General features: G+C 36.5%; 1 protein-coding gene across 1 annotated transcript in view; it reads right to left on the bottom strand.

The window, feature by feature from the left end:
* Positions 1 to 13,146, bottom strand: part of GPR155 (G protein-coupled receptor 155) — a 60,784-nt gene that overhangs the window by 24,474 nt on the left and 23,164 nt on the right. The window contains exons 7-11 of the mRNA XM_069068433.1: positions 11,742 to 11,825; positions 10,474 to 10,591; positions 8,310 to 8,394; positions 8,117 to 8,207; positions 6,860 to 7,073 (exon numbers count right to left, since the gene is read on the bottom strand). Of these exons, the coding sequence (XP_068924534.1) occupies positions 6,860 to 7,073; positions 8,117 to 8,207; positions 8,310 to 8,394; positions 10,474 to 10,591; positions 11,742 to 11,825 (592 nt within the window). The remainder of the gene's footprint in view (positions 1 to 6,859; positions 7,074 to 8,116; positions 8,208 to 8,309; positions 8,395 to 10,473; positions 10,592 to 11,741; positions 11,826 to 13,146) is intronic.

A 13,146-nucleotide genomic window follows, 5' to 3' on the forward strand; every position in this document is an offset into this window, starting at 1 on the left:
GTTGTGCTTCTACTCCGCCATCTTGACTCCGCCTCCCTAATTATTTCTTAAACTTAAGTTTTGTCTCTCTAACCAGAAAGGGATTTAGTCGACATTTCTCTTGTATCTTCCACACCACTTGCCAGTGATAGTCTTTGGTAACCACTTATTCATTTGCTTTCCATGTCTAAAATAAGAACGATAAAATCTATGGGTGGTAACCAATGTTAAATGATCTCCTTTAAATTAGGTTTTACAGAAAAATTATACAATTTTAAAAATCATCCTGAAGGTGGCATAAAGAAGTCAACACTGAAATAGATAATGCATAGCAACTTTTATTCCTCCAAATGGTCTACTGAGCAGCAGGCTATGTATCCCCTTTGTAAGAATCTGCACATTTACAGATGCGGTTCGTAGTGGCATTAAAAATTTAATGACAGGGGTGGCTAGGTGGTGCAGTGAGTAAAGCACCAGCCCTGGAGTCAGGAGGACCCGAGTTCAGTTCCTCCTGAGGTTCCGGCCTCAGACACTTAACACCACACAAAAAAAAAACTAGTCATGTAATCTTGGGCAAGTTACTTAACCCCAACTGCCCTCCAAAAAAGGCAAAAAAAAAAATTTAATGACAGCATTACCTTAACAACAAATGAAATAAATGTCAATGTTCAAATACCAAATAGACTGTATCCTAAAATCCAGGGTCCATGGCATCCAAAGAAGCTTTTGACAATATGTTTAATGTCTACTATAATGTTCATAAATACTATAACCCTAAGGTGAAAAAAGATTCTGGAGTATTGTTTCGTTTAATGTCTAAATCTAATAGAAAAAAAAAGTTAAATAAACACCATGGAAAAGGTAATCCTGTCCTCTGCCTCAAATGTATGCAAAGTCATAAATAACTAAAAGTAAATAATTTTGAAATTATCTCCAAAGGTATAATAACTAATATTTGCTTCCTCTACTAGACTATAAACTCTCTGAGGGAAAATCTCATCTTATTCACCTGTAAACCTTCCTCAGCCTTTATTGTGCATGCTCAATAAACACCTGCTGAAAGCAGCTCTCTGCTTCAGCCCTGGCTCACAAGCCAACTTGTCAGCACTTTTCCAATAACAAAATTCTTCTTATGCTTAAGATAGTAATCAAATCACACATTAACTGCCTCTTCTTTGACTTCAGCCTGGAATTTACAGGTCTCCTTAGCTTTAAGCTGTCTTTAAGGCTCTCCTTAGGCTTTTCCAGCATTATTTCATACTGCTCCTTCCTTTGTTACACATTTCCTGCCAAAGTAGAGTATTAGCTGTTTCCCAATGTCATCCCAAACTCTTCTGCCTCTGCTCATACTTACAATGCACCTTTTCTTCATTTCTACTTACTGAAACCCCACCTTAAGGTCCTCCCCTCAGCCAAAAGGGATTTTTCACTCCTCAAATCTTCACAGAGCTCTCCATCTGATCTCTCCTCTACTTCTATCACATTCTGCCTGATCAATCCTAAGAGGGATTTTAGACCTCCTGATCCACACTAATAGATCCTATACCAGGCTAGCCTAATTAAGAGATCCTAAAATTTAGCAGACACCAGATCCATGCTTTTACCTCAGTTATTTTCAGGCCCACACTACTTCCCCATTGTTCTACTCACCAAAACACTCTAGTTACCGTTTACCTACAAGTGCTGTCTCTAACCCTTTCCCCCTTAGACACAAATAGCTTGAGGTAGAGACTTTCTACTTTTATATTCACATTCCTAGCTTAGTTTAGTACCTGGCAAACAGAAAGCATTTAATAAATGCCTTTTCACTCATCCATTTGCCCCTCTTAGAAGGTGGGCTCTTAGAGGGACAGGGCAGTTATTTTGCACCTTTGTACTCCAGGGCCTAGCATGCTGCCTTTTGTATTCAGCAGACATAACAAAGGGTGCTGAACTGAATTTAGTTTTTGTCAGAACTCTCAATTTAACAATGAACATCAACACAGAAATGAGACGATCCTGTTGGCTTACTTACGGTAAAGGGACTAGAAAACAGTGAATGAAATGGGAATACCTCTTGCAGGTGTTCAATCAAGGAATATTGGATACCTGAGTGATACAAATTCATGCTAGTTACTAATACTTATCTGATCAGCCTAGACTAGAGGTAAGGAGGAAAGAAATCAGAGACTCTCAGAATCAGCAGAGAGAGAAATCACAGGCCAACGCAGCTGCCTTTTTTTGGGAAAGGAGAGAAAGGAATGCATTTACATAGAGCCTACTATGAACCAGGCACTTGCTATGAACTTTACAAATATTATCACATTTGTATAATCTGTAAGTCTGCAAATATTATTTCATGTGATCCTCACAATCCTGGGAGGTAGGTACTATTATTATCCCCATTTTATAGCTGAGGAAAACAAGGCAGAGGTTAAGTGACTTTTTCATGGTCACACAGTATCTGATGACAGATCTGAACTCAGGTCTTCCTGACTCTAGGTCTCGTGCTCTATCCACTACACTACCTAGTTGCCTCCTAAAAAAAGGAAGGAAGGAAACAAGCATTTATTAAGTGACTACTCCGTGTCAGGCACTAAACTAAGCACTTTACAAATATTATATCATTTATATAATTTGCAAATTTTCAAAACTATACATTATTTCATTTGATCCCTAAGATGATCCTGGAAGGTAGATATTAAAAGCCTACTTTACAGATGAAGAAACTGAGGCTGATGCTGACTTGCCCAGGGTCATACAGCTAATGCATGACTTCAGGAAAGACACCCTGTCAGCCTTTCGGATGTGAAAGGTTGTCATGAAGAGACTGGGTCAGAGGAACTACTGGTTTGGGGCTGAATCCTGGGCTTGTGTGATCACGGTGAGTCATATCACTTCTCAGGGCTTCAATCTCCAGCTCTGTAAAGTGAGGAAGGTTAGATGGAATTGTTGTGACAATCTCTTCCATCGTGAAATTCTATAAAGAAACTTGTTCCTCATAATTCTTGATGGAAGAATAAATACCACCACCAAGTAGCATTTACAAGAAGTCTGCCTTCTTCCTCCACTTCACTATCTGACTCTAAAAAGGACTGAGCTCCGCATTGCCAGAAAGACATAAACAAGCAGGACCTCAACCACCTGAGAGAGATTCTAAAAAAAGAAAACAGCTTCTGTAGAAAAATAAGTCTAGACAATCCCTCAGGTCCCTGGCAGGTAAAAAGATTGTATACAGGTCAATGCTATGTTTAAATAAATAAACTTACATTTAGTTATAATGGCATACATCATATGCAATATTAAAATTTTTTTGAGTGGACCCAGGGTGGTACATCTTGCTCCTAAAATTAGATGAGTTTTATTTTATCAGCAACATTTGGTCATTCCAGTTGTGTCTGAATCTCTGTGATGCCAATTGGAGTCTTCTTCGAAAAGACACTTAAGTGATTTGCCATTTCCTTCTCCAGATCATTTTACAGATGAAGAAACTAAGGCAAACAGGGTTAAGTGATTTGCCCAGGGTCACACAGCTAGTACTTAATAGTCTGAGACTGAATTTGAACTCAAGAGGATGAATCTCCCTGACTTCAGATCTGGCACTTTCATCTACTGTGCCACCTAGAAGCCCCCTTTACCTGCAATAATTGTTACCAAAGCTTTCCTGGAAGTAGCTAGTAAAGATTTACCTGTATGTTCCTTATTGTAAATCAAGGGCTTTAGTTTTCTATTAAGGCTATATTTTCAAAAATTTAATTAGCCTCCTTTCCTGGGAAAATTCCCTTGTTTGGGTTAGAAATAACATACTTAAATACAACATAACCAAACATGGAAGCAATTTACAGGAATTTATAGTTTGAGCTTTCTGAATAGATTTTATCATGATCTATTGCAGAGATGTTGAACTCCTAGCCAGGGTTGCCTGAACCAGATTAAACTGTAATTGAGACATGGAAAAAATGCTCCAAATCACTAATAATAAAAGAAAAGCAAATTAAACCAATTCTGAGATTTCACCATCATACTGACAAAAGTGACAAAAAGGGGGGCGGCCAGGTGGTGCAGTGAGTAAGAGCGCCGGCCCTGGAGTTGGGAGACCTGGGATCGGTTCCGGCCTCCGATACTTGGCACCCACACAAAATATAACTGGCTGTGTAACCTTGAGCAAGTTACTTAACCCCAATTGCTTTTAAAAAAAAGTGACAAAAAGGGAAATGATAAATGCTAGATGGGTTGCAGGAAAACAAGTACTGTTGGGGAGCTCTAAACTGATACAAGCATTCTAGAAAGCAATTTGGAACTATGTCCCGTCCCTCCCCTCCCCATCCAAATCATTCAACTTTGACCCAAAAATATCACTTTTAGGCCTGAAAAGATCAAAGAAAGGGGAAAAAGACCAATATGTGCAAAAATGTTTATACCAGCTCTTTTTTTGTTATAGCAAAGAACTGAAAACAAAGGGGATATCTATCAGTTGAGGGATGGCTGAACAAATAGTTCATGAATGGTTTGTGGTTTATGAATATTGTTGCTTTATGAGAAATGATGACAGGAATTATTTCTGAGAAACCTGAAAATACCTGTATGAACTGGTACAGAGCAAAGCAAGCAAAACCAAGGTAACAATTTACACAATAATAACAATATTGCACAAACAACATTAAATGATTTAAAAATTCTGATTGCAAAATTCTAAAGGATTGATGAAGAAAAATGTTGCCTATCATCTGACAGAGAAGTGATGGATGTGAGGTACATCCAATGAGATATTTTCAAACATAGTCAACAGGAGAATTTATTTTGCTTCACTATGCATTATTTGCTGTAAATATTTTATTTTATTTTTTTAAAAAAGATTTCATGCAGAAAGATGGGAGAAAGAAGAGAATTGGCAATAGGGTTGTTTAATGAAAAGGAAAAGAGGTTCTCATTGAAGCATTTTTTTTTGCTTTTTTTTGGAGGGCAATAGGGTTAAGTAACTTGCCCAAGGTCACATGGCTAGTAAGTGTGTCAAGTGTCTGAGGCTAGTTTGAACTCAGGTCCTCCTGACTCCAGGGCCATTGAAGCATTTTTTAAACTCACAGAAGAGGGAAATTTCAGTTGTGTCTGAGTCTCTGTGATGCCAATTGGAGTCTTCTTGGAAAAGACACTTAAGTGATTTGCCATTTCCTTCTCCAGATCATTTTACAGATGAAGAAACTAAGGCAAACAGGGTTAAGTTTGAAACAAGTTTTTTAAAACAAGTTTGAAAGTTTAAGTTACATACTTAAAAGGAAAAGGAAGTTGTCATAATATAGATTGTTCCAGAAGGGACCTAGGAAATCAGATCCTATAGTCAAGAGTCATGTGTGGCTATTTAGACACATGGATTTTCTTTACTCATTAGCACTTCCTGCTCGGTTTTTGTAAGCTGGTGCCCATTCCTTCACATGAACACTGAATATATTTGGTGGGAGAATATAACCCAGGATTACAATGTTTTGACTATTATTTTATTTGCCTTATACTGAATTACTATAATGTTACAATTATTCTTGCTTTTGTTTTATCATTAATCATTAAGTAAAAATTTATTATATATATATACATATATATGAGAAAAAACAGAATAGGGAAATGTTTTAACTAAATAAACATATAATTCAACAGAGATAATGGTCATTTGTTGCTTTCTAACTCAAGAGGCCTGCATAAATCTGTTTTGATTTGAGTTTTACACCACTGATCTATTACATTAATTACTTGTACAGCTAGGTGGTACAGTGCATAAAGCTGCTGGACTTGGGAGCAAGGAAGATATGAATTCAAATCCCACCCTGGACAAGTCACTTATCCTTTTTCTCAGTTTCCTCAATTGTAAAAAGGGAATAATAATAGGCTCTACCTCCCAGGATTGTAGTAAGGATAAAGATAATATCTGTAAAATAACTTTACAAACCTTAAAACATTGCTAGCTGTTATTGAGATTTTCTGAGCAACAAGATCATCTCCTTCCCCCGTCTTTTTAATAATCTTCATTGGGTTACCCAAAATACAGATGCAAAATGAAAAATATTACTTTAAGGAATACTTCTTAAACATTTCCTACAACTCTGCCAAAGTACTTAACTAACAAAGTGAAGTCTTATCTCACTTAATCACTTTCTTTTCCTTTCCTCTTCTCTATGAAAATCTCATTTTAGACAAGGTTGCTAGTGGCTGTTTTTTCTTCCCCTTTTCTTTTTTTTCAAAAGATGGAGAAGGTAAACCACCTTCCTTCTTATCTCTTATCTTTTTACATCTTTTTGTTCTTTATTTACTGACATTAGAATTTTACCATTTGGCATTACTCAGTCACAAACCCTCAGTAATGAAATATAATCCATTTCCTGGAGTGATGTTTTATGACTATGAATCTTTACATCCTCTAATAAATATGTAAAAAATAATATTCTGAATTCCTGATATATATATATATATATTAAAGCTATTGCTCAATCTGGACTAATATTGATAAATAGATATTATCTTACTAGTTAGGTTCATAATCAATTACACTTCTATTGTCAACTGAACTAATTTTTATACCAGACCTCTTTGACTTATTTTCATCACTCCTGCTGCCCAAAAGATAATGTAGTTGAATTTTCTATGTATATGTGAATTTCATTTAGAACCCACTCTCAGTCAATATATTTTTCAGAATGTAAATTCTAACTCTTAAAGTTTAACAAATGATTTTCCACACAGAACTATAAGCAGCGTACTTTGATTAGTTGTTTCCTAATTACATTGGTCCAAGTTTCCTATATATGGTGAATGAATACCTAGAATATTCAAGACAAGTCAGTTAGGGCCCTTGAAAACAAAGCATTTATAAAGTATAACAATATAAACATTTATTTATGTTTAAAGGACATACTTCTTTCTAGAGTAGGACTTGTAAAAGGTTCTGGTTCATTTGTTGGCACTGGACTCTCCTCAACAGCGGTCCTTTCAGCCTCCCCTGCTTTGTTGTTCTGAGAACGACGATCCAATCCCTCGTAATTGCCTTCCTGTGTACTCTGGTTCATACACATCAGTGATATGCCAGATATTAATATACTACAAAACAGGGTGACTGCTGTGGTGATCATCTGTCAGAGTTAGAAAAAAGGAGTTATAAGTCTTTTCACAATCATATTAGCAATCTTAGTATGTTACAACACAAAAACAAGTTCAAAATTAAACCCTTACTGATGGTTCAAAATAATTTAGAATTTTATTTTATGAATGAATAAAAGATTTTTGATTAACTGGTTCAAAGCATAACATTTACGCTATTCTGCTTTTCACTGTAGCAATCCAACTGTTTTATTGGTATGCTCTTTTGTCAAATAGGTACTTAAAAAATATTGACTGATAAAGATTCCGGTGACACCAAAAAACCCCCAAACAAAATACACAAGTTATTTAGCAACCAACCTATTCCCTCTTTCAGGATGACATCTATTCATTCACAAGGCAAACCTCATCAGTCTTTCAGTCCTTCAATTCAATAGATATCCTTCTTTCTCTAATAGGATTCACCAAGCCTATTTTAATATGTCTTCTATTTCTCAACTTTCAAGCACCTTTCTCTTCTAAAAATTTTTACCATTTAACTTCTCATCTAAAAATGACTTAAGAGTCAAGAACTTGGGTTTTATTGCTGTTTAACTATTGACCCACTAGATGGCTTTACACAGATCATACTTAAGTCATACCCATTTGAGAGAGTTAAATAACTGTTCAAGCACCAGGGAACTCAGCTAAAAACAATTATACAAATGCAAAGTATTCATGACACTTGTTATGATTAATCTAAGTGAAAGATGTTAATTAAAGTGTAATTTACTTAATTCATCTGAGATACTTAAAGTTGTTTATATTAAATGCTGTCAGCATTTTTAAGGATTATAGGATCATAAATTGAGAGCTGAAGGGGACCTTAGAGATCACTATATGCATTCCCTCATTTTACAGATGAAGAAACTGAGGCCTAGAGGTTTGTTACAACACAAAACTTGCCTGTGGTTACACAGCATGCATTTCAGATGGTATCTGAACCAAGGTCTCTCCTCAGGTTGTATGAGGTTTTCAACCTTAAATTGAAAGATGTTCATAAGATGGAAAGATTTTTCTTAAATACTCTTCTTACCTGATCTTTCCCATAAAAAAAGGCAGAGTCAATGCTGTCACCATTATGTTTTCCAGCTATCAAAAGAACACCAACGAGAAGGGCAGGAATGCTGCAAGACCAAGGGGAAAGAGCAGAGAGACAGAAAAGAGGTATCTGAATAGCAATTGTGTATATGAAAAGGTATTAAGCAGAAAGAAAGCTACCAACTCACCCCCATCCAGATATAATTATAATTCCTACAGGAATCTGTATTGTCTCTTTTTTCTTCAACAGAAACAAAGAAATTGATAGAAGCCCTATGAACAAAATGTTTCAAAAAATAAAAATTTGTCAACAATGTGGCAATTACTATAAAAATAAAGCAAATATGAACACTGATTAAAACCACTTTTCAGGTAAACCAAGAGAAGTAGTAAGCTGTAAAATGAGCCTCCATTTTAGCATTCTGCTTTTTGACAACTTTCAGTACACAAAACCACTCCAACTAAAAATTAAATAACACTAGTGAGAAAAGTAGTGAAGTTTCAAAATCCAAAAATGCCATGGTGAAAAAAAATGTAAGAAGTTTTGAACTACAGTTGCTTTCCTATAAACTTGATTTTGAAACTGTCATTCAAGGTCAATAGGATAGGTGGTGTACCATCATCTTTGGGGAATACTGGTGAGAGATGGTATAAAAGGGATTTTGAGTTTAGGTAGGTTTGGATAAGATGACCTTTGAGGTACCGTCTGCCTTCAAGATGTGCATTTCACACACCGTCCAAGGCTGGTAAATCTAATTCTTAAAAAATTTCTAGCGCTACTTTTAGCACGTATGGGCAGTCTTCCTGTCCTCAGCATGCAGCCTATCATCATCCTCTATAGAGAGATTAGAGATTACTTTGGGAAAACTCAAGAGTTTGTGTCAGAGATGAAGTTAATCAAGGGCCAGCAATCTTTCAGAAGTAATACACCAAGTATTTGCTGAGTGGGGTTGGGGGAAAGGGAGCGGTACTAGCTGTTTACATGTTACTCCTTACCCCTTGGGAAGTCTACCAGCAGAAGCAAAGCTCCAAGCAATGGAATGAAGAGAGAAAGTAAAAAGGAGGGGAACATCCTCAGAATACTCTCACTTACTTGGCATAAACCATTCTATGGCTTCATGGTCACAGAATGATCTCCTAGGAAGTAAAGAAGGCCTTGTAGTCCACTTCCTTCAGATTATTAGGAGTATAAATCTGAGCTGAAGGAGACCTAGAGGTCATTTAGTCCAACTCTCTCATTATACAGAGGAGAAAACTGAGGGCTAAAAAAGTTCAATGGCTTGCCCAAAGTTGCACAGGTAGTAAATGAAGGCTGGAATTATTTGAAATAAAATCCTCTGACCCCAAATCCTGCACTATTTACACTATACTAGTAACACATTCCCATTTTATATCTTCAGAGTTCCTTTTAAAAACTCAAATGAACCCAAGAGAAAAGGCCCAAATAGAAATTCTGACTATGTCATCATTTTGTCTAAGGAGAACTTCAGCTTTGCCGCCCCAAATCATTTCATAGATCATCACTGGCATATATGCTTTAGGTTGTCAACTCAGAACTAGCATTAAGAGTTGGAAGGGACCTTACAGATCACTATGTACAATCCTTTCATTTTACAAATGAAGAAACGATTAGGCCCAGAAAGTCTACCCAAGGTTGTATTTTGTATATAAGAAATGACCAATTAAATGACGAGTTGGCAGATTTTTCCTTCTGAATATATTAAAGAAGTGAAGAAAATCTTTTTTTCTAGATTAAGACACTTAATCTAGATCTAAGTATACTGTCATTTGTAAAATGACTTGTCTAGACTAGATGACCTCACATCTTTTCCAAGTCTAAATAATTCACCTTGTTCAAATTGTTTTGGAATTCCTCCTTTGGAAATACTTTAATAGCCAGTTTACTAGCCATGTTTTAAAAAAAAATCAGTCTTAATGTTATTAGTTTCACTACCATCTTCCCCCCCCCTTCTCTTCTAGTTACTTGCCAACTCTGATTATAGTAGGCCTCGTGTGGCCTATACATTTCTACAAGGCACTCCCATGCCTTGCCAGCCACCCTCGACCTCCACAAGCTGCTTTCTAGTTCTGGAACCACAATCAAATCCATACAGCCAATGCTGTTGCTCTCCTACAGCTCCACTTCTCATCCTTGTAAATTTCCAAAACAAACTATCCATCCTTGGCCACCACTCTCCTGAATCCAGGGGAAAGGACTGTCTCTGTTCTCATTTTGTATCCCCATCATTTAGTACAGTACTTGGCATATTAAGTGCTTATTAATAAAAGCTTTTTATTCATTAATTGATTCAAAAAGTACACAACTTCCATTCAGCAAAAAGTACAACTCACCTGTCCATAAGTAGGTGCTATAGAGAGAACTATATAGCAGAACAAACACCAGAATTTGTCCAACAAAATTTTTCTCTTTAACAAAATTCCACATCATCATTCCAGCACAGACAATAGACTGTAGGGAAAGATTTGTTTAAAAAAAAATTTAGTCTTCAGTAAAGAAAATTATAACATGTCAATACAAAAGAAAAGCTTTCCATTATGAAGTCAGTTATACTTGTGCAAGTTTCATTAGCAGCAAAGGTTATATTATATACATTTACTTTTAATTACTATTGAATAATGACTAAAATATTCAGGGTGCTGTAGAGCATGATAAAAATCTATTAAATCAATGGTATACTCAATAAAAACTGACAACGATCCTGATTTTAACTATCAACATTCTGTTCAAATTCTATCAAATTTCTTCCAAATAACACCAAAAAAGCAGCTTTACATAAAGTGTTAAAATATTCCTTTAAGCTGTCATTTATAACAAAACAAACATTCAAGTAGGAATACGATAACTTAAAAGTTCTGTTTTTAACGATTCAATTATCTCACATATGACCACAATTATCTCACTCTTGAGGTGCTATGTATGACCTTTAACACAAGTACTTCTAAGAGAATTATGAAGGCACAGCAGTCACCAGCCTTGTGATACAAATTCATTTCTCCCAAATCCTTCAGTGTTCTCTTGCTCAAGAATTTAGGCAGCTCATAACATAGTCAGGTACCAAGACTTTTTCAGGGACACACATCAGGGTGGAACAGTCATATAGTGAAAGCTATCAAGGAACACTAGATCCCTAGAGCCATACTTCTCTGTCATACTTTCTCCTTTCAAGAAGACCAGCTCTGAAACTACAGTATAAGCCACAAGGCTCTAGCTGTCCAGGCTTTTATTTGCTACCCGCAGGAAGCTTCATTTTTGGAGAGGGGAAGGCAAAGCACTAGGGACAACAGCTGCTGCTTACTACCCAGGCTGCTAAGCTGCAATGACTTTCTTAATATGGAAACATTCTCAGAACCATTAAAGGAATTCCTACCTCATTTCAAAATATTCCATAAATACTGAAATAATTCATATCAGATAATAACAGGAGCATCAAATTCCAAATGGTTTGTAATTTGGTGACATTTTTTTTTTTTTACTAGGAAAGATCTAGGAAAATACAACTAAGTAAATATTCTTCCTCCTAAGGGGATGATAATCTTTCACAGTAGTTAGAGCAATCCTTAAGAAATTCTTAACTCTAAAAACCTGTAAGTTTACTAACCTGAGCAATGAGTAAATTAGTTGTTAGCATATGAGGAAGCTGTTTATATTTCTTACTCAGAAGTAGAACAGCAAGTGACCAGATCTGAAAGATTAAAGTTAACAGCTTATAACATGGTTTCAATTTGAGTGCTAATCTAGTAACTCATCAGTTGGCTATTTTTAAAAATTCCTACTTAATCTACTTTATTCCATTTCAGAGTAAAATATCAGCCTTTAAAGAAAAAAAAGAGAAATGATATAATGTTTTTACCTGAAATTCTCCCTTGAATAGAGCCTTTGAGAACTAACATCTAGACCAGAGACCCAGAGCAATTTCTAGATTATGCCTACACTCCAATTTTTTGTAGACAGAATGGAGGCAGGGATAGCTGTGTACTATTAAAATCATATGTTAGTTAAATGTCTGTAGGTAGAGAAGAACTTCTACACAAATCGTTAAGTCTCATTTTCTATTATTGCTTTTTGGGCTTTCCAGGCTTTATTTGTTGTTATTTTATCCTTTGTTTTCAAAGAGGACCAACGACATCACAGAGTGATGTTTTGACTCACAAGTGAACTGGATTTAAGTGAGGCAGAATGACACAAAGTTGTCAACTTCACTCTCTTTGACTCAGGATGACTGCGGATGGCCTGAGATACAATAGATGACCTTGGGATCTTGAATGTCTGACCAAGCTCTAAGCAGTGCACAGTGTCTACTTCAACAGTCTTCACAGTGGTTAGAACAAGTTCTTCTCATCCATTCATTCCACTGGGAGAAGTCTTCACATGCCTGGGATAGACATCCCCCTAACTCACTGATTGGTTTATGGCCCATCAGTTACCCTCAACCTGGTTTAGCCCGTCTGTTCAAAAGGTTTACCAAGGTGTGGCCACTTCAAATGCTACAGCTTCTTAGAGCTACAGGTAAGACTTGAGTGCCAGGTGGACACTAAAGGTTGATGAGCAGCCCTGAAAAGGGCTCAGCAAGTCCTCACATGAGAGGTGCTTGTCCTCTGAGATGCTTGCCAGGTACCTAAATTATGGATAGCTTTTCCTTTAAAGGCATATATACCATGTTTCCCCGATAATAAGACACTGTCTTATTAATTTTTTGGACAGAAAAACACCAGAGGGCTTATTTTCAGGGGAGGGCTTATTTTAATGAACATTGACAGCAATTTTAATAAACAGGTAAATGTGAACAAAAAAATGTACCTTTATTCAATAAGCAAATCACTGGGGAAGAACAGGATGACGCGCTCACTGCTGCAGCTCTGATTGGATGCAGCTTGGAGCGCGGCGTGCGTTTCACTGGGGGAGGAGGGGGGGCGGACGGTGCATACAGAGGGTACCGTAATGTAGCGTGTAGCGCAGGGGATCACCTTCACTACAGTAGCAATCTCAATAGGGCTTATTTTGGG

The sequence above is a fragment of the Petaurus breviceps genome, unplaced genomic scaffold, assembly GCF_028583685.1.
Source record: "Petaurus breviceps papuanus isolate PSGF00001 unplaced genomic scaffold, PetGlider_PUasm1.0 90763, whole genome shotgun sequence".
Classification (NCBI taxonomy): Eukaryota; Metazoa; Chordata; class Mammalia; order Diprotodontia; family Petauridae; genus Petaurus; species Petaurus breviceps.